This window comes from Podarcis liolepis (assembly GCF_965112155.1).
Source record: "Podarcis liolepis genome assembly, chromosome: 2".
Taxonomy (NCBI): domain Eukaryota; kingdom Metazoa; phylum Chordata; class Lepidosauria; order Squamata; family Lacertidae; genus Podarcis; species Podarcis liolepis.
In genome coordinates this window covers 13,787,219-13,810,267 of record NC_139555.1, presented here as the reverse complement: position 1 = coordinate 13,810,267, position 23,049 = coordinate 13,787,219, and the positions used below count along the sequence as shown (strand labels likewise).

General features: G+C 44.6%; 3 protein-coding genes across 8 annotated transcripts in view; all 3 read left to right on the top strand.

Annotated features, from left to right (window-relative positions):
* Positions 1-13,594, top strand: part of SP1 (Sp1 transcription factor) — a 29,271-nt gene extending 15,677 nt beyond the window's left edge. For all 3 annotated transcript variants that reach the window (XM_083490008.1, XM_083490009.1, XM_083490007.1), the window contains exons 4-6: positions 2,783-2,951; positions 4,447-4,646; positions 6,270-13,594. In XM_083490008.1, coding sequence (XP_083346134.1) covers positions 2,783-2,951; positions 4,447-4,646; positions 6,270-6,583 — 683 coding nt within the window. In that variant the 3' untranslated portion in view covers positions 6,584-13,594. The remainder of the gene's footprint in view (positions 1-2,782; positions 2,952-4,446; positions 4,647-6,269) is intronic.
* The window catches only part of PRR13 (proline rich 13), a 114,849-nt gene that overhangs the window by 45,844 nt on the left and 45,956 nt on the right, over positions 1-23,049 (top strand). The window lies entirely within an intron of this gene.
* AMHR2 (anti-Mullerian hormone receptor type 2) overlaps positions 17,328-23,049 on the top strand; it is a 34,427-nt gene continuing 28,705 nt past the window's right edge. For 3 of the 4 annotated variants that reach the window (XR_014522609.1, XM_083490160.1, XM_083490159.1), the window contains exon 1: positions 17,328-17,945. Coding sequence is in view for 2 of the 4 variants with exons in the window: in XM_083490160.1 (XP_083346286.1) it covers positions 17,690-17,945 (256 nt within the window). In the remaining 2 variants the exon portion in view is untranslated. The remainder of the gene's footprint in view (positions 17,946-23,049) is intronic. The other variant, XR_014522610.1, reaches the window with a different exon arrangement.

Here is a 23,049-nt window from a genome sequence, read left to right as displayed (position 1 = left end):
ATTACTATTCGCAAAGTAAACAGAATAAAGTTTTACACAGCAGTAAGTATTTCTTGCATATGCTTGCCTCTTCTTAAAATAGTGTATTAATGTAAATCTTGTGCCTCATCACCAATACTTCATTTATTTTAATGTGTCATTTCCTCACATTTATTCCATGTCTCTTTGCTGACAGTCCTGGTATTGTACCATTTTTAAATTTCCGCCTGGAACCAGATTTTTCTTTAGTGTGGTGAGCTAATAAACAAAAACTTGGGAGTTGTAATTAGGTCCAGTTTACAATTCAGACATACTGGTTTAGCAGGTCTCATGTTTGCGCAACTATCCGGTGTTACCGATGTCAGAACTTCCTTGTACGGCATGTGACTACTCCGGGCAACACATAGGCTTGTTAATAGGGAGGCGAGAACATATTACTTAGACCAAAATGCAGTGAAGAGATAAAATAATTCCAGTGGTGCAATAGGTCAGTGTCTCTGGCTACTAACCAGAAAGTTGGTGGTTCGAGCCCACCCAGGGATGGCTGTGCGCAGGATTCCTGCTTTGTGCAGGTGGTTGGACTAGATCACCCTCAGGGGATCCTTTCCACCGCTACAATTCTGTTTCCAACACACCCTTGTATTCAGTAAATCCCCCCTCCCTCAAAAAAAACAGCAACCCAGGCATAAACAAATACTCCTTGCTGGGTCAGATCAAAGATCTATGCAGGCCAGCATCCTGTTCCTCACAGTGGCCAACCAGGTGCCTCTTGTAAGCTCAGATGCCCGGCCATGAGGGCAGCAGCCTTCTCTTTCTGTTGTTCCACAACAAAGGGTTGTCAGAGGTAGCTGCTGATAGCTGGCGGTGGAGATGAGTGTCCTAACGCCTAGTTCTCAATCGTATAATGCACCAGTTGTTTGTGAGGGTGTTCAGCCCTCCACCCTCTTTTCAGTGTAGAATAATATACTAGGCTTGGCCTGTGCCGTTACAAGATTATCAGGATAATTCATTTGAAATACTTTGAAAACTTCAAAGCACTATATGAAATGCTGAGTGTCTAACCTGGGACCAGAGTGTGTGCGCGTTTTACTAGATAACCCCTATGGCATAGTCGCCCCCAGCATTACCTGAGAATCACACCCACCTTAGACAATGGTGCATTTTTGTCCCATACTCTTGAGATGTATTGCAGGTTGATTGACAGCAATGGCTTTAAGGAGCGATTGTGTATCTTCTTTTAAATGGAAGCCGCGTTGCAGAGCTAACTGCGCAATTTGTATTGCAGACTCCTAACGGCTTTATGTATGCCTTGGTCCGATGGAAATGAGTGAGCTGGACCATACTACTGGCATATGCTAATTGCCTCTGAAAACAGATTGCTCAGCCTGCTGCGTTTTGCATCTGTTACGATTTGCGTGATATTCCTCTCCCCGCCTCACTCCCCCCAACGCGTGAAAATAATCAAGCAGCGAAGCTTGTAGGAAAATAAACTATTTGGGAAGTGTAGCGGGAAGTTATGGAAGAAGCAATTAGATGACAGCATAAGAATGGCCCAATAAAATGGAAACTAAAATTGATAGGCTTGAAAGTGTCCCACTCATTCAGGGTTCCCCTCCCTTTACAAAATGTTTTATATCCTTGCCTGCATTTGAAAACTCATCAGTGTTGTGCTATAATTCCTATGGTTTTTGTAATTGGATATTGGCTTTTGAGAGAGAGGAGGAGAGAATATGGTGCATGGGCTGTTAACAGATGATTTTTCAACTTTATGTATGCTTTCTGTGATCATAGTAATTAGCCAGCTAGCAGGCTCCCAGGAAAAAAACCCCCTGATATCTTCCTTAGGAGAAGCACTACTTAAACTATTCTCTCTCCCAGCCTGCTGTATTTATTGCCTTTTCTCTCTCTATTATTGGGATGGTTCGCATCTGTTTTGCAGATTAGCTCCCCGGGTGCTACTACAATCATTTCCCGTTAAACGGATACTTTAAAAAATCTTTCTGTTAAGCCCAGCACTTTGTAAGTTCCCAAACAAAGAAACTTGAACAAAGCTGTAATGTGTAATACATAAGGTAAAAACTTTACACTTCAAAAGAATCTAGGCCCCAGTGCAACCTACTGTAGTGGTGGGGATTTAGTAGCTTCAGATATTTTTCATATTCTTAGACAACAGTACTGAGTAAGTACTGCTTTGTCCTCCAGGGTGGCTACAAGGAGTTAGGAAGTGTTCACCTCGTTTTGGATCAGCAGCAGTTTGTGTCTTCTGAACCCGACAAGCTGTGGTTAATCTCAGCTGTGGTTTAAATGAAGGTAGCTAGCTTTCAACAAACCATAGTTAAGATGAACCACAGTTTCAAGCTTAATGATGAACTGCAGTTAGTCAAAACAGAGAAGCACTGTGCACACAGCAGGACTTTGCCTTCCTCCTTGCACAAGCACTTGGAATCTGCTCTGGAGGGGACCTCCAAGCCCCTGTAGCAGATTTTGAGAGTGCATAGGGGGCTGCAAGGGAGAGGAGGGGAAAGAACCATTGGGCAACATGTGGATGGGTATTTTTTTGGAAGTTGCCTGTGAGAGATGCAATAACTGTTCCTCATTGGAAAATGTGAAAGCTCTCCATTTGCACTCCAAAGAGTAATTTTCTCATTTCCTTTGGGGTGGGATGGGGAGAGAAACTACCCAGACAGCTAAACTGAAAAGCCAAATGTGGTGTTGGTTTTAACCGGATTGTCCTTTTTCTGTAGGTTGTGTGTACCATTGCCATTTTGATAATGAAATACAAAGCAAAATTGTTTTCCCGCAGGTGATCATAACACCCACCTCAGCCTTCACGGCACTGGTGGCGACGGGCTGGCTGATGATGGGGCAACCGTTGAAGAAGGAGAGGCCAGCCCGGACGCTCAGCCGCAGCAAGGTCGAAGAATGCGCAGAGAAGCATGCACTTGCCCCTACTGCAAGGACAACGAAGGAAGGTAAGGTTGTGCAGGCATAGCATGTGTCATTAATGTGTTGTCCGCTGTGGTGCAACTGAGAGATGGAGTTGGTTTGGAGTTCTTTGGTCACCTTTTGCATCCAGGACTTTCATAGCAGCAAGTAAATACTGGGAATTGTTTTGAGGAGGAGGAGAAATATCTGCAGGAGGGTAGCCAGCCCTCCTTGTTCCCTCCCAAAATTACAGTTCCTGGGTTCCATGTGAGTGGGGTGGGAGAGAATGATTTGTTCAACCAGTTTATTTTCTGTGACTTAGCCACATTCACCCTGCTGCAAGATTTCATTGCTTAGAGCTGCCTGGGTACGATGTCGGTGGTTTCAGGTGAAGTTGTGCATCTTGTAGCTCCATGTAGACCAAAGTTTTGCTAGGGTTACGTGACGGGGAGCTACAATCAGGCTTATGTTGCCTTTGCTTCCCATTGCAATACTAACCAAATCAAGCTGCTCCTGGTGCTCAATGGGAAATGAGGTGTTCATTTTCTGGGTGCTAGGAACCAGTGGGGAGCCTTCCAACAGTACCCATGGATTCTTTCCTCCACCTCTTATCCAGCATGATTCCTCCATTACCATCTGCATTTATTTTGCTGTCCCATTTATTTCCTACATTTCCCCACCCAATTATGGATCGGGGCTTAAAAGAAATAAATCACATTTCCAGAGCCGAATAATGTAGCATCTGCCTATACCACTCCAATGAATGAGCATAATTAACCGTGCTACAGAAACTCAACTTCCTTGTTGTAGCAATTAAACATAAACTGCCTGTATTCAGGACATGAAACTTGCACAAGCAATTAGTGCAAAGTAAAGGTAGGGGTGGGAACGAGGTAATTTATGGCCATTGTTTAAAATATTAGCCATAGATGAGCAGAGAGCACCTGCTTAGATATGTTTGTTCAGCATTTTGCCTTTCAGTCCACTAGAGGCCTCTCAAGGTGGCTTGCAATTGAAATAACCATCACTTAAACCAGCAAAGAAAAATTTAAAGCACATGCATTTGAGATAGGGAATTGTCTCCTTGTAGTTACAGGAGCTATTGACTCTCTTCCTGATCTCTTAGAACAGGCTAGTCTATAAATCTGCTCGAGAGAATTGAAAAATAACTGCCCACTATTGTGGGAATCTGATTCCGAGGCTGATAGGAAGTGGTCTCGTTGGCCTTATTATTTGTGTAGCTGTAGAGCATCTAATTTTAAAGGGAGATCCCTGTTATATTATTGTATTGGTTTAAAGTGGGTTGGAAATACACAACACACACACACACACACACACACACATTTTAGAGATGTGCAGGATGTAACATGATGCTGGTCTCAAGGTAAAGACTGAGAATTGGGAAGGGATTCAGAAGACGTAACAGACTGAGAAAGCACATTAATATAACTGGGATTTATTCACTTAAACATAAGTCTAGTGAAAATACACTGAGTATTTCCAAAAATACTAAAAGGATTCTATGTATGGAACTATTTTTAGGGGCACTGGGGATCCAGGGAAAAAGAAGCAGCACATCTGCCACATCCCAGGCTGTGGGAAAGTGTATGGGAAGACATCTCATCTGCGTGCCCACCTTCGGTGGCATACCGGAGAGCGGCCGTTTGTGTGTTCCTGGATGTTCTGTGGCAAGCGCTTCACACGCAGCGATGAACTGCAGCGACACAAGCGGACACATACAGGTAAGTGCAAGGATCTAGTGTGGTTTGAACAAGCAGCACCATCAGCTCACGGCAAAGGAATGATTGGAACAAGTGCTGTAGGAATGTTGGAACCCTTTGTGAATGCAAGGCTGATCTCATCCAGCGGAACCCCAGAATTCCCTAGTTATGTGTTTCTTATAAACTCCGGATTCCAGCTGCTACAGAGTTATTTCTAAAGGGCAGCTAGTCACCCTCTCTGCTGTGGATTGAAGACCCTTCTTCAGGCTATGAATGAATGAATGAATTATTTTGGTCACAGACCAGTTCCAGCTCACATACAAAATCAGGGAAGTCATGAAACACAATAGGGATACATTTAAATTTGCAGTTCGGTAGAACAGGGACAGTACAGATATAGCAGCAGTTAAAATATATAAATTAGATCTTACTAAAATATAGTGAGTCTTCAGGCTATGGTCTCACAAACAGGAACAGTATCCAGCAAATGTGTCCTGCCAGCACAAGGATTACTGCTTTTGCAGTGGGGAATCCCCCCCTTTCCTACTCACCCCCATACACTGTACCCTCCCTAAATCTGCTGTGGAAGATTTGGGGGATCCCCTAGAACAGATTTGGAGGAAGTTCTGTTGCACAAACATAAATCATTGTGCTGACAGAACACATTCATTGGATATTGCCCAGGTTTAAGAAATGGGGAGATGTTATTTTTATAGCATCCGTACCCTTGGTCACTCCACATTTAAGCTGTGTCCCAATTAGAGCAGAAATATAACACATTAAGAATTACAGCTAGTGGAGTAACTGTATGCCAGAACATTGCATTTTAAATGTTGCACTACGCACATTCCTTTAGAAGCTTCTTTTTCAGATTATGCTTTGCATATCGTTTGTAAAAACACAGTTGCTTTCCAAAATTTGCTGAAGCTAAAATTAATACTACTAAAAACGTGTTTCCTATAATGGTAGATGAAAGTTACTATAAATCGGCAAATAAACTTGAGCAATAATGGAAACGTAATTAGAAATAGCTTATGAAAACATTTTTTTAAAAAAAACCACACACACCCAGCAACAGACATATGCAGATGGCATAAGGCAGATATCACCGAAAAAGACAGTTAGAATGGATGCTGTTTCAGAGAAGGCCATGCCATGCGGTGTGCTAGCTCATCTCACCTTGCACATGGGTCTTCCCCAAAGCGAAGCCCTCTCTGCAGATCTTAAGGAAGTTTGCTGGGAGAAGGCTTCTCTTGGCACAACGCTGGGTCTTAGTTATTTAGGGTTATAAAAGTAATAACCAACACTTTGACTTGGACACAGAAGGAAATGGCAACAATTTCATCTGCTAAAATAGGTGCTGTGTGCTGTGTATAGCTAGACATTGTCAACACACAAGCACTTGCATTCCACACTAGTTGAAGCTTTAGAGCCTTCTTCAAAGGCCACTTTGTGAGTGTCTTACAGTAATCCAGACAAGGACACAAGAGCATGGGTGGTGGTAGAGGCCAGATTCCAGCTGGTTTGGGGTACCACTTGCTCACTTTCTATAAGCAAGTGCTTGCTGGTGGAAGGGCTTTGATCTCTAGCCTTTTGAGTGTGGAGGGGGGTCTATGCAGTCTCATCCTCATTTCCTTTCTGCAGGGGAGAAGAAGTTTGCCTGTCCAGAGTGCCCCAAGCGCTTCATGAGGAGCGACCACCTCTCCAAGCACATCAAGACCCACCAAAACAAGAAGGGGCCCAACAACGTGGCCATGGACGTCTCTGCCGTCTCCATGGACACCGGTGCTTCAGCAGAGGGCACTAGCGGGGCAACACCCTCGACCTTAATTGCGACCAACATGGTGGCCATGGAGGCAATCTGCTCCGAAAGCATCGCGCGCCTTGCCAGCAGCGGCATCAACGTCATGCAAGTGGCAGATCTCCAGTCAATCAACATCAGCGGCAATGGATTTTGAGGCACCGCGGACTGCGTGGTGGAGGTGTTGTGCAAACGTGGGATACTCAAGGTAGCAATGGGTCCAAGGGATGAGATCTTTCATTACACAAAAGGTGAAAGATTAGGGACTCAGCTGCACCACCCAGCCTCCAACCCCCATTGTGGTCTCCCAGGAATACTGCTTGCAAAATAAGGCCTGCTTGCTGTCCAGGTCAGCCCTCAGATGCCTGATGTGATTACCTGGGGAAATGATGGAGATGGCCCTGAGCTGTTTGACTCGTTTTGTTTTGCTCTCCCCTCCCCCTACCCCCATAAAAGTCCACCCCCTTGTTAGGTACCCCAGATGCCATCATGCCTTGGTTCTAAATGTATATGATCATTGAAATACTTTTTAGCAGAAAAATAAATCTATATTATTATTATTATTATTGTAATTATATAAAGCTATAAAATATGTTCATTTTGATGAGAGGTTAAAATTGCTGTGACCAAAGTCTTTGGTCGTTGTTCAGATGCCTTAACTTGGAACTCCTTGAGCTGTTAGGTGGTGCTCAAGCCTATGTTCAGATGCTATATTGCAATTTTACATTGTAAGTATAAAAACATAAATTTAGCTTTTTGTATGCTTGGCTTTTAGGTTTGTCTTTCTTCTCTCCAACCCCCATTTAAAAAAAAACAATAATTTGGGTACTTTTTTGTTTGTTTGTTTAACTTTATTTCCTTGGGGTTTTTTTGTTTGGTTTTAATTCTTATTTTTCTCCTTTTGGAGAGAAGTGCATCTGTGCACATCAGCTATTCCCCCCCCCCCCACCCTGCACGCCGCCATGTGGTAGGGTCCATGACCTGAAACATGTTCTATTCTGATTTTGTTGCGGGAGGTAAGCAATTAAGATGTATTCTGCTGCTGCAGTCACTTCTAGGCCTGTACATTAGGCACAAGCCCTATTCACAAGCCCTATTCACTTTCTGATTTGAATCAGTCAAAATCTCGTATAATAAAACCTGCAATGGAACTGAGGCCCAAGTAACCTGGTACGCATGCAGATGATGTGCCAAGCATGTTACATATATGGTGGTGTGTGTTTTGAAAGGGTGAGCTCTTTACTGAGCCAAGGAAGTGTGTACTGTGGGACAAGATAGATCTAGAGCTTTGTATCTCGTTGTGTTTTTGTCTGTTTGGTAGGTGAATGGTATACCAAATAGGAAAGGAAGATGGGTATCTTGGATTTGTGTTTATTTTTTAAAACCTCAAGCAAATGCATTGCACTTCTCCAGTTCTATTTAAACTGCCTTTGGTAGCATTCAGCTCCCTTGCAATATTGTGCATTCCCATGTGGGTGCAGTATGAATAGGAAATGCAGCAGCTGGGACTGGGTGTTGTTGGCTCTCAGCAAGCTGCAGAAGATGTGTGAGGGCCAAAATAAATGAAGAAGGGAGAGGGTGCCTTTTGAGGAGCAACGGGGCCTTTTGATCTTCTGTACTTAGCAGTATTTTAACATTTCCCCAGAGCCCTGGGCTTCAGTGTGAACCAGCCTGACATTCTATGCATCACCACAGTTGGCCATACTCCGCCAGTGCCTTACCCTTTCTTCTTCCTCTTCGTCTTACCCAGCTGTTAATTAAAAGTCATCTCTTCTCCCCTTGGGCTATTGAAGCAAACTGCTTTCGCTTCAAGTAGTGAAGAGAAAATAGCAAATACTGAATTTCAGGAAGGTGACAGCTTTTACAGGCATCCTGTCTCTTTTTAACATCTTTCAGCAGGAGAATGATGCTTACTGCAGTGCGTAGGCCACCCATCTTTGCCTTAGAGTGCTCACAGGGGTCCGTGACTTGGTAGCCAGCCATTATGTTTGGCTGTCACTGCCATGGCCCCAAGTCCTGCCTAAACTGCTTTTCAAGAGCAGTGACCAAGTCAAATCATTTCTAACTGCTTTTCCACTCTCCGGCACACCCAGCTGCCTTCCTTTCTCTGCCTTGTTCTACCTCTGCCTTCCAGCTTTATTTCACTTTGCCACGTCCCCCTGCACACCAGTAGCACCAGAAAATACACACTATGCTCTAAATTACCAGCCAGTGTCTCTTCTGTCCCTAATCCAGCCGTCAGATCTTGATGCTAGCATGCAGTGTTTTAGGAAGACTGGCGTAGAGCTGTGTTTCTGTTGGGCAGAGGTGGAGGAAATGACTCTGCCATCTCATTTCGTCAGGAGTTTGCCAGAATCAAGCTTGTAGTTGCTGCTGCTGACCGGGTGGCTGTGTCTGCAAGGCCCCTGGAGTCATGCTTTCATGATCTTCTGCAGTTTCAGACCATAAGGCCATCTCCTGCATGGCCTGCAGTATTTGTTGAGCTGAGGGAGAATGGAAACCGGTCTTTAGATCAAAGGTATAAGACAGGAAACTGTCCGTATTAGGGGGAAAAGGAACTGGTATGAGAATATTTTGTGAGTTCTGCAGCGTGGATGAATTATCCAGTTTTTTTTTGCCCTATGAGCTTGGCTCTTCGGTTTAGCTTTCTTTTCATTGAGACAGAAGTATTAAGGACTTCCCCCTCTTGGTTCTGTGAAGCTTGGTGCCCACCCCCTGTTATCATTTTGCTCTTAGTTCAGTCACTATATCTTGTCATGCAGATATTGGGTTGCAAAGAGCAGGGCTGTATCATAGGAAACAGTTCATGCCAAAATTTGTGTGCGCGTTTTGAGCATTATTAAATAGGAACTTCCTGTGCCAGCCTAGAAAATGAGGCATTGGCATGCCGATACCTTGGCTTCTTCCTCCACACCAGTGAAAAACCTCTGATTATATTTTCACTTCAGTGTGCATGCACCAAATCCTCAGAGATGCACATCGAAATAAATTGATGAGCCTCTGCTAGAAACATCCTTCTGTCAGTTTTATAAGATTCGGAATTGCACCTATAAAACTTGCACCCCAGTGTGAAAGCAAGTATGATTATCACTTTGTACACGCTATGCATTCACTCACTTGTAGAAAGACCAGTGAAATTGTAAGTAGTAAATGTTATGGCTTAAAGGGGTTTTATTTCAGCATGTGTGAATGAAAACTGTCTCTTGAAAACATTCTAATATCTCTGCTGGATTTGATCTGGCAAACAGATTGATCTTGCTGCAAGATCACCTTATATGGCACCTTTTCCAAACCAGTGTTGCTTCAAAAGCAAGACGTTTTTCTGTGCCAAAAGGACTTTTTGGGTACAGTCAGGTCAGAGATAGATTGTCCCAAGGAAGTAAGGATTTTAAAAGTGTGAGTGGCTGTTTATTCTGAGCAAGTCTGCTTTTACAGTGATGGATCTTAAGCGTTCCATGAAAGTCAGGTTAACCATGTTGTTACTGAAATGACTGAACACAGGCTTTGGGAAGGTGGAGACAGGGAAGTAAAATACCCCATGATAAGCAATAATACAGAAACCTCTGGTCCTTAATTTTAGTTTTTCTCTGGGTCTGCCATTTTAGTCCCAGTGCTTCAAATTTATATTGACAGAGATGGTAAGGATCTCTTTTTAATATGCTGTACATTGAACGCTTCCCCTTTTGCCAGAGAGCCGTGTTGTGTCTTCTAGAATGCCCAGAAGGTGTTGATTTCCAATCAGTTGTCTTCAGCACCCATTTTCAAGCTGCTTTTCCTTAAGGAATTAATGGAACTTCAGGTGTTCACTGTTTAGAAAACAGTGAGCATCGCTGTGGCCTGTCCCAGTCATCCTTGTGGACTGCATTATAGGTCTTCTGCCTTGTCAATCTGCAAAAAAAGTATTTGCCTATTCATCTTCTTGTACAGATTTTCTGCAGCTAAGGAAACTTGTTTTCTTTTAAAATCCATAGGACATTTTCTTCTTTATTCTGAGTGTGGTTTGTTCAATCTCAGGCTCAGTGTGGCATAGGAGAAGAATCCATTGGTAGCCAGTAACTAGAATTTTGTCATGTTGTCAATTATATCAGGAGTGTTGTGTAGCAAATTGCCCACCCCAAAGGATATATTGGTCTTACTTGCTGAATCTTCGCAGTGTTTTTTTTTTCTTTTTAAAGAGCACTATTGCCCAACTTATACCACAGGGGTCACAAAGTAGAAACCAGGTGTTTTCAGCCCATGATAGAAGTATAGGAAAACTGTGAAACTTGAACACTAAGGGTTGTTTTGTTCAATGCTAGTCCTGCTCAAAGTACACTCATTTAAATGCATAGACCTAAGTTAGTCACGTTTATGAATTTCAGTGGCTCTGCTCTGAGTATGATTGGCATTGGCTAGAACCCTAAGGAAGGGAAGTAGCTCTTGCTATAAATCCCTCTACTTTATTGAAAGTATTTGTGTGTTTTTTTAAATAAACAACCCAACAATCTTAACGATCTTTCAAAACTAGATGCATTGGAGGGGTCATGTTTTGGAAATAGCGGAAATTCTAGATCCCTTGGTAGAATGCAGTATCTCCCAATGTTTTACAAACGGTGCCTTAACTTGAGATGCCCCAGGGGCAGCAGTTGTTGCACCTGCTTGCAGAATGCCACTGGTTCTCTCTGTTCATCTGTTTGCAAGAACTGAAGTCCAAAAACAAGCCGAAGTGTTCTAGGCATCTTCCAAAGTAACTTTATCGGCGGCAGTATTCCAAATATTTAGCAGAACCTCCAGGGTTGCTCTCTTACCAGACTTATGTTGCTTTTGCCAAGTAATACCCTTTATCCATCCATCCCCATTCCCTAGAAAACGCCCTCCACTCAGGTAGTATCCCATCTACCTGTCCTCTCAATATAGCAAGTTATCTGAAATGTGTTATCATGCCCCATCTTTAAGCAAAGCAGCAGCAAAAGTTTTATTGTAAGAAAAAAGACATACTATGAGTGCCTTTTGTGGGGAGTTCTAAAATGACGCTTGCTTTTTTAAAGTTTTTAGTTTTCTCATGGAAGTGGCCGTTAAGTTGAGACAGCCTGGTGAAGGACAGAGTGGCACTATTTAGTAGCATTGTGCTGTGGTTGCATCATGCCAGTGGTGCCCAGGGGATATGGACTTCCACCTGTGTCCTCTGCATCTCTCCTGCTTCTCCTGTTGCCAAGCTGGAGTTGATATTACTTACCTAGTGTCTGCTCCAGGGGTCGGCAACCTAAGGCCCATGGGGGCCGTTTAACCGGCCCATGGACCCCCGCCGCCCACCCGCTTGGCTCCCGTGCGCCACGCTAAACCGGCGCAGAGCAGAGCGGAGACTGCCTTCCACAACGCTGGCCGGCTTCCCATTGGCTGCAGGAAGCTCCTGCAGCCAATGGGAAGCTGCACACGCCTCCTCCGCACCGGAAGGAGCGCTGGAAATAGCATTTGCGCACACTCGCACTCAGGCCCACCATGGCGTCTGCGGGACCGTGAACCGGCCCAAGCCACAAAAACTTTGCCGACCCCTGGTCTACTCCCTGTCCCCCGCACAGGTCAGGGCTCTGTTTCCGGAAGTCTTCATTCCTAGCCATGCCTGCTCACACCGCCTGCTTCTGTGGCGCAACAGGGTGGGGTGGGGAGAGACCGGAAGCATCTTAAACTTCCTGTGAGGTTTCAAAAAGGGATTCGTCTGCAGCAGTGTTCTTCAACCTTGGGGTCCCCAGTACAATATTGGGCTATAACTCCCCCCATCCCCAGATGAGCGTAGCCCAACGCTCAGGGATGATGGAAGTTGCAGTCCCCGCATCATCTAGGGACCTCAAGGCTGGAGAACGCCAGTCCAAATTGCCACATGTGTCTGCTTCATGGCTAGTGCAGGATTATGACCTATGCCAGAATGGCACCGTGACTCTTGCCTGTCTGTGCCGGTTGTGAGGGTCTCTCATGACTTGTCACTGCTTGAGCCCATACACACACTGCCTAGTGGCATACTTAGATAGAAGCATCCTTTGCTGTACGCACACTGAAAACAAAAGACTCGAAACAAGTCACAAGTGGTTGGTTTTTCCCCCTGGGCTACCTCTTCAGGCTGCTGATGAGGTTTGGGTGTGTTGGAGAATTGCCTTATTGATTGCTCCCCCAATTGAGGGCAGAGGAAGATCCACGTCTTTCGGAAATTAGCATGTCCAGGAGAGGAATCCACACCTGACATGCTGGGGTTTGGGGGCATTTGTGGCTTTTTGTTTGTTACTTTAAATAAACTTTAGGTTCGGGTGGCTTTATTTGTGGAGAATCATTCAGAGATGCAACTGCAAAGTGGATCTAGGAAAAGCTTTACTATTTGATTCCTCTGATTTTGTGTAAAGTGGCCCAAAATCCGAAACGTGCAAAGCGAAAGGAGAGGGGGGACGACTGTATATTATTATTATTATTTTATATTTTCTTAAAATAACTTACAATGTTCTTTCTGGAATCAGACGTGCCTTTTCCTTTATATACAAGGGTTCTATATAGCCAAGCCAGTGCCATCAGCCTTCAGTGGCTCTTCTGTCGCGTTCTGTGCCTTCAAACAGCTTTGTCTAGCTTTAATCTTGTCACAGTCCAGTCTAAATGGGCAGCTGGAGTTCAGCAGTTAACTTATTCCCCTACCCCGGTCCAAAGGTGAAAGGAAGAGAGCGCTGACTTTTTGCATGCTCTGCAATGGAAAGGGGCGGTTGTGGAGGGGAATGAGAGTTTCTGCCCAGTTGCCATTCCCAGGTTCCGCTAACGTTTCATAAACGTTTTTCATTATGTTCAGTGGCTTTGTAATCCTCTTCCGCAGTAACCTGGCTGCCTCTGTCACCTCTCCCAGGAAGGGGGAAGGTGGGTAGCGATCCAAGTCGTCTTTGGTGCTTAACAGCACAGTTCTGCAGACACTTAAAGCCAACCTGTAACACTGGCAATAAAATAATTCTTGTCTAGCTGTGTAAAAGACTGTTTGTTTTATCTTGTAATAATGTATGTGCTTCTTTTTTTAAAAAAAAAAAATCCAATTCCCGATGTAATGATGTCTGAAACACTTTTTAAAAGTGCTATTTTTGTACAAAGATTAAAGTAGTTTGGCTCCTTTGTATACTGATTACAATTTTTTTTAAATGAAAGGAATAAAACAAGTATTTACAGAGTTTGTTTTTAATCTGCCTAGCCACACGAGCAGTATATATTGCACACACAAACATAAACATGTGCCTTCCTTTAATATTTTGTGGTGTGCGTGCTTAGCCCCCAAACTTTCCGCCTTGAATAACTCTGGTTTCTAACCTTTTTCTCAGGCTTCTTTAGCCCTGTTATTCCAGTCCTCACATGTTAGGTCAAGATTCATGTTGACAGCAGGACTCTCTATCCTTTTAGCTCCATCCTTGCCCTTTGATGTTCCTCCTGCAAGACCCATGTAGTGTTAAAAGGACTAGTGAAAATCCAGGGGGGGAGTGGGCGGATTGTGACCTTCTTGCAAAACAAAGTTGACGTAAATCACTTCCGACCATTGCTGCAGCCTGGCCTTCCGCGTTCAACAGTGTATCCATATCTGTGGACACTCAGCACGAACCTTTTGTGGCTTGCTTCTCTGCATTCTTATTAACTGAAAAGGGCAGCATTTTATTATTATTATTTTTTTTAAAAAAGCTTAACAACTTTTGTGTCTGGATTTTCAATTCTTAAAATATGACAACCCTAATTATACCTCGCCTTTTTCCCTGACACAAGGCAGCTTACAGATAAAAATAAGAACAGTTAAAAACATGGGGAGATCATTAAAGAACAATTAAACATTGATAGAATTAAAACGACATACACAAAACTAATAAAACAATATACAGTGGTACCTCGCAAGACGAATGCCTCGCAAGACAAAAAACTCGCTAGACGAAAGGTTTTTCCGTTTTCGATTTGCCTCGCAAGACGAATTTCACCTATGGGCTTGCTTCGCAAGACGAAAACGTCTCGCGACTTTGTTTCCTTTGTCTAAAAACAAAGACATGTTTTGTTTATAAAGTTAATTTATTTTCCCTTCAATTTTTGAACTGCTCTTTACAGTATGTGTGACTTTAAAGAGCAGTTAATAAACTGTTGTTATACCAAATTTGGCTTTGTTTGGACTTTTTTTGACCATAGGAACGCATTAATTGATTTTCAATGCATTCCTATGGGATTTCGTGATTCGCAAGACGAAAAATTCGCTAGACGACAAAACTTGCGGAACAAATTAATTTTGTCTTGCGGGGCACCACTGTAAATAATTACAATAAAAACAAGGCATTTAGCTGTTCCATTAAAAGCTGTTAGTTCCCAAAAGCGTGTTTGAATATTTGAGCGTCAATGTGGCAGCCAGACTGGTGACTGGAGTGGCCACCGAGAACATATTACATCAGTCCTTAAAGACCTACATTATCTCCTAGTACGTTTCCAAGTGCAATTCAAAGTGTTGGTGCTGACCTTTAAAGCCCTAAACGGCTTTGGCCCAGGATACCTGAAGGAGCGTCTCCATCCCCATCGTTCTGCCCGGACACTGAGGTCCAGCTCCAAGGGCTTTCTGGCATTTCCCTCACTGCGAGAAATGAGGTTACAGAGAACCAGGCAGAGGGCCTTCTCTGTAGTGGCACCTGCCCTGTGGAATGCCCTCCCATCAGATGTCAAGGAAATAAACAACTACAGTGGTACCTCAGCTTACAGACACTTCTGGTTACAGACTCCGCTAACCCAGAAGTAGTACCTCGGGTTAAGAACTTTCCTTCAGGATGAGAACAGAAATTGGGCTCCGGCGGCGCGGCGGCAGCAGTGGGAGGCCCCATTAGCTAAAGTGGTGCTTCAGGTTAAGAACAGTTTCAGGTTATGAACGGACCTCCGGAACAAATTACGTTCTTAACCCAAGGTACTACTGTATCTGAGTTTTGGATGACACCTGAAGGCAGCCCTGTTTAGGGAAGTTTTTAATGTTTGAAGTTTTATTCTGTTTTTAGTGTTCTGTTGGGAGCTGCCCGGAGTGGCTGGGGAAACCCAGCCAGATGGGCTGGGTAGTAATAATAATAATAAGAAGAAGAAAATGTGAGATGTTTTTGTATGCATGAGCTTGGTGCTAATGCTTTTAAGCAAGAATGCCCAGGCAGGGTCACTTAAGAGCTTAAAGCATTGATAATCTGTGACCAAAGATCTTGAGTCTGCACTCCTGCTTGAAATTTACCGCACAGTCATGGACTATGAAGATTGGAAGGGGGAGAGTCTGTACTGCTAATGCACCTACTTTACATCTCTTGTTTCTGAGCAGATAAGAGGCAACCAGGAAGTGGACTTTGCTATGTCTACAGAGAGAGCCCTTTATCAGCCTGGTTGTTGAAAACAAGGCTGAAGTTCTCAACCGCAGTCCTGGCGGTGGCGCTGGCAGTCTCAATGCCACCAGCAGAACTGTTTACCGTATGCAACCAAGTACTGCCAGTGCTGCTCACATGTACCGGTGGTAGTGAAATATAGAATCATAAGAACGGTAGAGTTGGAAGGGACCATGAGGGTTCATCTTGTCCAACCCCCCAAAATTCAGAAATATTTTGCCCAATGGGCTCAAACCCACAGCCCAGAGATTAAGAATCTCATGCTCTACCAACTGAGCTATATTCAAGCAGAAGGCTCTGCCCCAGGTGAGAAAGTTGGCAAAATGTTTGTTAATCTATGCCATCAAAATGGAAGCTTTTATCATTTCATCTGCTCGATATTTAGTGGAGACACCAGTATGCTCTTCTGAACAAAACGGCAGCCTGCAGCCAGCCCAGGGGTGGTGACATAGAGGGCAAGACACTTTGCATGAGATGTAAGCTTCCATCTACTGGGCCCCATGTGAGTCCCCCACCCCACTGCCCCCCGGGTGCCTTAGCCCACAAAAGTTTAGACCACTCATTCATTGGGTTGCATTTACAAGTGGGTTGTGTTGTGATCGTATGGAGCTGTGATTTGCTGAGTCGGACTGTTGATTCAACCCCTTACAAGCTCAATATGATCTGCTCCAACAGATAGCAGTTCTCATAAGTTCTCAAGATCTTTTCCTGATTCACTGCCTGAGATCCTTGAACTCCAGATGCTGAGGATTGAACTTTGGATGCAAAACATGCGCTCTGTCCTAGCGCTGTCATACCATCGAAAATGAAAAGTAAACCCTCTCCTGAACATCTGGAAGGAAGGCCTCAAGGATGCTGATATGTCCACCCCCCCAAAGGAAATCCTTTTTTTAAAAAATCATTTTTATTTGATTTTACAAATAGAATTTTATAACAATCCAAATGCATATCCATATACAGAGATTACTCCGAATCTTGGGACTCCCCCCCTCCATCCCCTTCATGGGTCCTATTGTCAACATTTACAAATGCATTTTATTCCATAGTCTATATTTTATATCAATCCATATTGTACATAATTTTGTTACATTACAAGTGAGATTAAAATCCTGTTAATGTTTTCATCTGCTTGCAGTGGTCTCTTTAAATAAAATATAATTTTCCCCTATTCTTTTTTAAAGTTTTTGACCTCTTGGAAATTCAATGGGATGTAAGTACACAATTCTGCCAATTAACCACCTCTGTCCACCTACCCACACTATATATTAATGCCTATAGCACAGATCCCTTTCCTTGGAGTGGGGGAGGAGGGTGTTGATGTGATCTCATTTCTGTGTTTTTTTAACAAAGCACAAAAATGACCCCAACAATATCTTAACATGCAGTGCTGAGTGCTTTTGCACATATTCAATTTGATGTTGAACATACCCATTTGAGTGGACCTTGAATGAATATTGCTGAGAATCTTGTTCCACCCACTGAAAACCTCCTTGTCTCTCCCCCTCCCATAACAATATTCTTTAAATCTGAAACTCTGTCCTTGAGCTGCCTAGGGGGGCACCCCAGGCTAGGGTATCTAAGATCTCCCTCCTTGAATTTGCAGGGAGTTGTTTTGCTGTCTCGTGGGAGGTGTTTTTGTATGGTGGCATTGGAAGCTGTTATACCCAGTCTGCTTAGGCATGAAGGCAGACCCACTGGAAATCTGTCTTGTCCCTCCTTGCCTAGATGTGCTGCCTCCCTCGCCTGCTTCAGTGCTTGCGGTCACTCGCTGACAGCAACCAGCCCCATCCCACACGCTGAAGCCAGCCAAGTCCTTCCCACCTGGGCCCGGAGGAGGAACTCCTAGGCGGGCAAGCTAGGTTTGCATATCCAGTTCAGGTGCTCTTGGAGGGTAGATGGGGCCCTGCAGGCTGCTTTGGAGACTGACTGCCTGGCTAATACTACTGAGATGCCAAGCGATGAGCACCAGTGCCCTGAGTAAAAACCGCAGCTGCGTCTCCTATGGATCTAATGCCCTGATGGAAGGTATGGAGCATCTCAAGGGCTTAATTTCGGAGGACGGCCACAACAGAACCATCCAGTGCCCTCACAACCAGTGCTGCTTTGGTATCTGGAACCTGACCCAAGGACATCTCCAAGCCAAGTTGCAAGGTGAGGACCAAAGGCGGACAGAGGAGCTGCTACAATTCTTCCTTAGGGGGTTGGGTGGTAAAGGGGGCAGGTTTGGATGCGGTGGTTTGGCAGGAAGACGGAAAGCCCAAAGCTCACGTGATTTCGGATCCAAAGGGAGGTGGGATTTTAGAGCACATAGACAAGGACTGTGCTGCATGGCGTGGGAATGAGATGATGGGGACTCTACAAGCTTAGGACAAAGGGGTTTTCTTTATGCCATGTCCAATTATGGGTCCATTTGGTTCAGTATTGTCTATACTGCCTGGCAGAAGCTCTCCATGATTTCAGACACGGTTCTCTCCCAATCTTACCTGGAAATCCTGGAAACTGAACCCAGGACCTTCTGCAAGAAAAGCATATGCTCTTATCATTGAGCTACGGTCTTGCCCAGCGATGCATGCATCTCATCTCTAGATCCATAAGCCTGCAAGAGAGAGATCAAAGGGTCATCCAGTATACCTGAGTGTCCCTAATGCAGGATCTCTTCCCTGCCTTCCCTTAAAAACTACTATGCTAGACTGAATGTTCAAGCAGAAATATATTGGCACTTGGGCGGAAATGAAGCCTGGGAAATTAGCACCATGAGAAAGGGAGAAACTGAGCAGCAGCCGCTACTCGCTGCTGTTGATTTCCGCCAAATTAAATTCATCAAAAGTGATTCCTTGCAGCATGGAGTGTAGTGCAAAAGATCTGAGAGGTTTTATAGTGAATTCAGAGCGGTGTGCTGCCTTTTGCTTCCGGGATTTGATGGATTTCCCAGGGTGATTTGTTGGAGAAGGGGTTGAGGGGCTAGTGGAGGAACAGCTTTGCACCATAGCTCTGTGGCTGGGTGCTGGGAACTGTAGCTTGGGGGGGTAAACTACAATTTCCAGGTGTCTTGGGTCGGGGAATGCACTTCAAATGTATGGTGTGTTTGCAGCCTGCTTCTGTGTGTACGTAGTAGATTCTACTGGCTGATTTGCAAGCACATTCATTATCCGATGTCTCATCGCTGGATGATTTGCGGCTGAATGAGTGAATTGCTTCCACCACCACCCGGTCGAAGTGCTCTGCTTGATAATAAGTGAGAAGATATGAAATCATAGAACTGTAGAGTTGGAAGGGATCCCATGGGTCATCTAGTCCAACCCCCTGCAAAGCAGGAATCTCAGCGAAAGCATCCAGTGTAGGAATGAGTACTGTCACATAACGGCTTGTCGGTGCAACTGATCACAGCTGAGGGGCTAAGGCAGAGCCTTCAGATTAACTAAAAATGTGAAAAGGCTTTTTCAATTTGTATACATGCTTGCCTGGACTCACCCACCCTGATATATGGCAGGTTACAAGCATGCCAAATGTTTCCTGCGTATTCAGTTTTACATTGTATGGTGATTTTGGTACCTAGGCTTCCACAAACAGGGACGTGGGTGGCGCTGTGGGTTAAACCACAGAGCCTAGGGCTTGCCAATCAGAAGGTCGGCGGTTCGAATCCCCGCGATGGGGTGAGCTCCCGTTGCCCGATCCCAGCTCCTGCCAACCTAGCAGTTCGAAAGCACAAAGTGCAAGTAGATAAATAGGTACCGCTCTGGCGGGAAGGTAACCAGCGTTTCCGTGCGCTGCTCTGGTTCACCAGAAGCGACTTAGTCATGCTGGCCACACGACCCGGAAGCTGTATGCCGGCTCCCTCGGCCAATAAAGCGAGATGAGCGCCGCAACCCCAGAGTCGGCCACAACTGGACCTAATGGTGAGGGGTCCCTTTACCTTACAAGCATGCCAAACATTTCCTGCGTATTCAGTTTTACGTTGTGTGGTGATTTTGGTATCTAGGCTTCCCAAAACAAACTGCGCATGAGCCACGTTATGCTCAGAAAGAGTTGCACTTCACCACACATTTAATGCACATTCAACGCACATTTAAAGCATGTGGCTTCCCTCAAAACATCCTGTGAACCATAGTTTGTTAAGGGTGCTGGGGAGGGTGAGGGAAAACTACAGTTCCCACGAATATTTGTGGTAAGTCACAGGCTTTGAATGGCACCTTAAAAGTGTGGTGTGGATCTGCCCAATGATCACTTGGAGCCCTCATTTATTTATTTATTGCATTTTCCATCCCTTTATTTTCCAAGAACATCATTTTTCTTCAGCTACCCCGTTTTATCCTCACAACAACCCTGTTATGGGCTAAGAGACAGTGACTTGCTGACGGTTACCCACTGAGCTTCAGGGCTGAGTGAGAATTTGAAGTTGGGTTCTCCTCTGCTGTAGTCCAGCACTTTAACCACTATGCCACACTTCCTTCCTTCCTCAGAATATGAGAGAAGAAGGAAAAAAACTAGTGGAGAACAGATATCTGGGGGGTGTTTGGCTTAGAAATCGCTCCCAGCCAACATATATCAGACCCCAGCTTATGAAATGTATCGCTGCAAACCTTTAGTCCCTCACTGTAGCTGTTTGAAAAGATAAAAACGAAGTTTTAAAAGACGAAGAGAAAGCTCCCGGCCAGCGTTCTCACACACGCTGACCCTTCTTCCCTCCCTTCCAAAGAGGGCTGAGGAGCTGGCGGTTGCTATGGGGAGAGACGAGGAAGATGAGGTCAGGGTGCACCTTGCGCGAGCGCGTACCAAAAAAAGCAGCAACTCCCACCTTTCCTCCTGCCGGTTCGGCCGGGAGAGGAACCTTTTCGTTGCCACACGTGCAACTACCTGTGGCTCAAGTGAGAGCTCACCAGTGGCAGACTTCCCCGCTGGAAGCCTGGCATTCCCTTCCTCACCACAGAATCCTACCCACTTTCACTCCTCAGCTACTTAGGCTGTGATGTTTATCTCAACTCTGCAAAAAAAACAACAACCCCAGGCTTCCCAAGGGTGTTAAGGAGAGCATGTGACTCGCAGCAGTCCCCAGATGTTGTTGGACTACAACTCCCATCATCCCTGAGCTCTGGCCTTGCTAGCTAGGGATGATGGGAGTTGTAGTCCAACAACATCTGGGGACCCACGCCTGAGAGCCGCTGCAAGGAAAGTGGGCCATCTCCCTAAAGCTGATGGCAGGTGAGGGAGAGCAGGCCTGAAGGAAAACCTTGCGTCAGGGCTGGGTAACTGAGGGCCACATTTCTTGCTAAGCAGCTTTCTAAGGGCCACATGCTAGTAGTGAGTGGGGCCAGAGGCAATCGGTGGGCAAAGCACTAGGTGCGAATTACAGTGGTACCTCGGTTTACCAACTTAATCCATTCTGGAAGTCCGTTCTTAAACTGAGGTGCACTTTCCCTGATTAGGCCTCCTGCCGCCGGTGGCCTTACACTGTTCGGATTCTGTTCTTAGACTGAGGTAAAGTTCTCAAACCGGAACACTATTTCCAGTTGCGGAGTTTGTAAACCAAATTATTCTTAAACTGGACTGTTCTTAAACCGAGGTACCACTCTATATCTTTTTTCAGTAGACTACTGTAGTGGTACCTCGGGTTACAGACGTTTCAGGTTACAGACGCTTCAGGTTACAGACTCCGCTAACCCAGAAATAGTACCTTGGGTTAAGAACATTGCTTCAGGATGAGAACAGAAATCGTGCGGCGGCAGCTGTAGACCCCATTAGCAGAAGTGGTACTTCAGGTTAAGAACAGTTTCAGGTTAAGAACGGACCTCCAGAACAAATTAAGTTCTTAACCTAAGGTACCACTGTACTACTCTCGGTCTCTCTTCTCTTCCTCCATCCAGAGAAGCAAAAAGCACTATCAGAGTTCAAGGGCACATTCCAGCCAAGCAAAAATATACAGAATGCAAAATAGGGCCTGTGAGGAACACGGGTGTAACCAGGATTTTTGTTCTTTTTAGGGGGAACCAAAGTTGCTGAGCTTTTTTTGGTTTTGTTATTTGTTAGCATCCATTGGGGGCAGGCAGTAGTGAAAGTATTATTACTATTGCTATAGTTGATTGATTGATTGATTGATTGATTGATTGATTGATTGATTGAATTTGTATACCATCCTATACCCACAGATCTAGGGCAGTTCACAAGATAAAATCACAGGATTAAAACACAAAATGCATAATAGGAACAAGAACCACCCAATTATCCCCCCTCCTCCCCAACACATTTTAAAAGTACAGGCAGATTTTGCAGGCTGTGAGCCAGCAGCAACCAGGCCCAGAAAGAGGGGGGGGGGGGCCATATGGGCCACTTGGCCTGGGCCTCCGATTCCAAAGGGGACCTCGGTCAGCATATTCAAGGCGAAGTTGTTTGATTTTTCCTGCGTAATTCAAGAATTTGCAGAAAAGAAAGCTAGGAAAGCATTTTTAAATGTAAATACTTAAAATAATCATTTTCTCTATGTATTTTTAAAAAGCACTATTGTATAGTTATATTTTCCACTTTGTCTTTATATGCAGATACGGTTCAAGCCTTGAAATAAAATTACTGTATTTTTCGCTCTATAAAATATTGTATTTTTCGCTCTATAAAATACAATAAAAATATTGTATTTTTCGCTCTACTGTATTTTTCGCTCTATAAAATATTCTAGCTGAGCAGCGAAAGCAGTGATCCTTCTTGCTGTTCTGGCTTCTGGGATAGCTGCGCAGCCTGCATTCGCTCCATAAGACGGAGACACATTTCCCCTTACTTTTTAGGAGGGAAAAAGTGAGTCTTGTAGAGCAAAAAATACGGTATTTGTCAGCATAACTTTTGTGAAAATTATTTATATACAGTGGTACCTCGGGTTAAGTACTTAATTTGTTCCGGAGGTCCGTTCTTAAGCTGAAACTGTTCTTAACCTGAAGCACCACTTTAGCTAATAGGGCCTCCTGCTGCGGCGGCGGCACCAGAGCACGATTTCTGTTCTTATCCTGAAGCAAATTTCCTAACCTGAAGCACTATTTCTGGCTTAGTGGAGTGTGTAACCTGAAGCGTATGTAACCTGAAGCATATGTAACCCGAGGTACCACTGTACTTACTTACAGTGGTGCCTCGCAAGACGAAAAGAATCCGTTCTGTGATTCTCTTCGTCTAGCGGTTTTTTCGTCTTGCGAAGCAAGCCCATTGAAGGATTAGCGGATTAGCGCTATTAGCGCTGTTAGCGGCTTATCTGCTTATTGGATCAGCTGATAAGCGG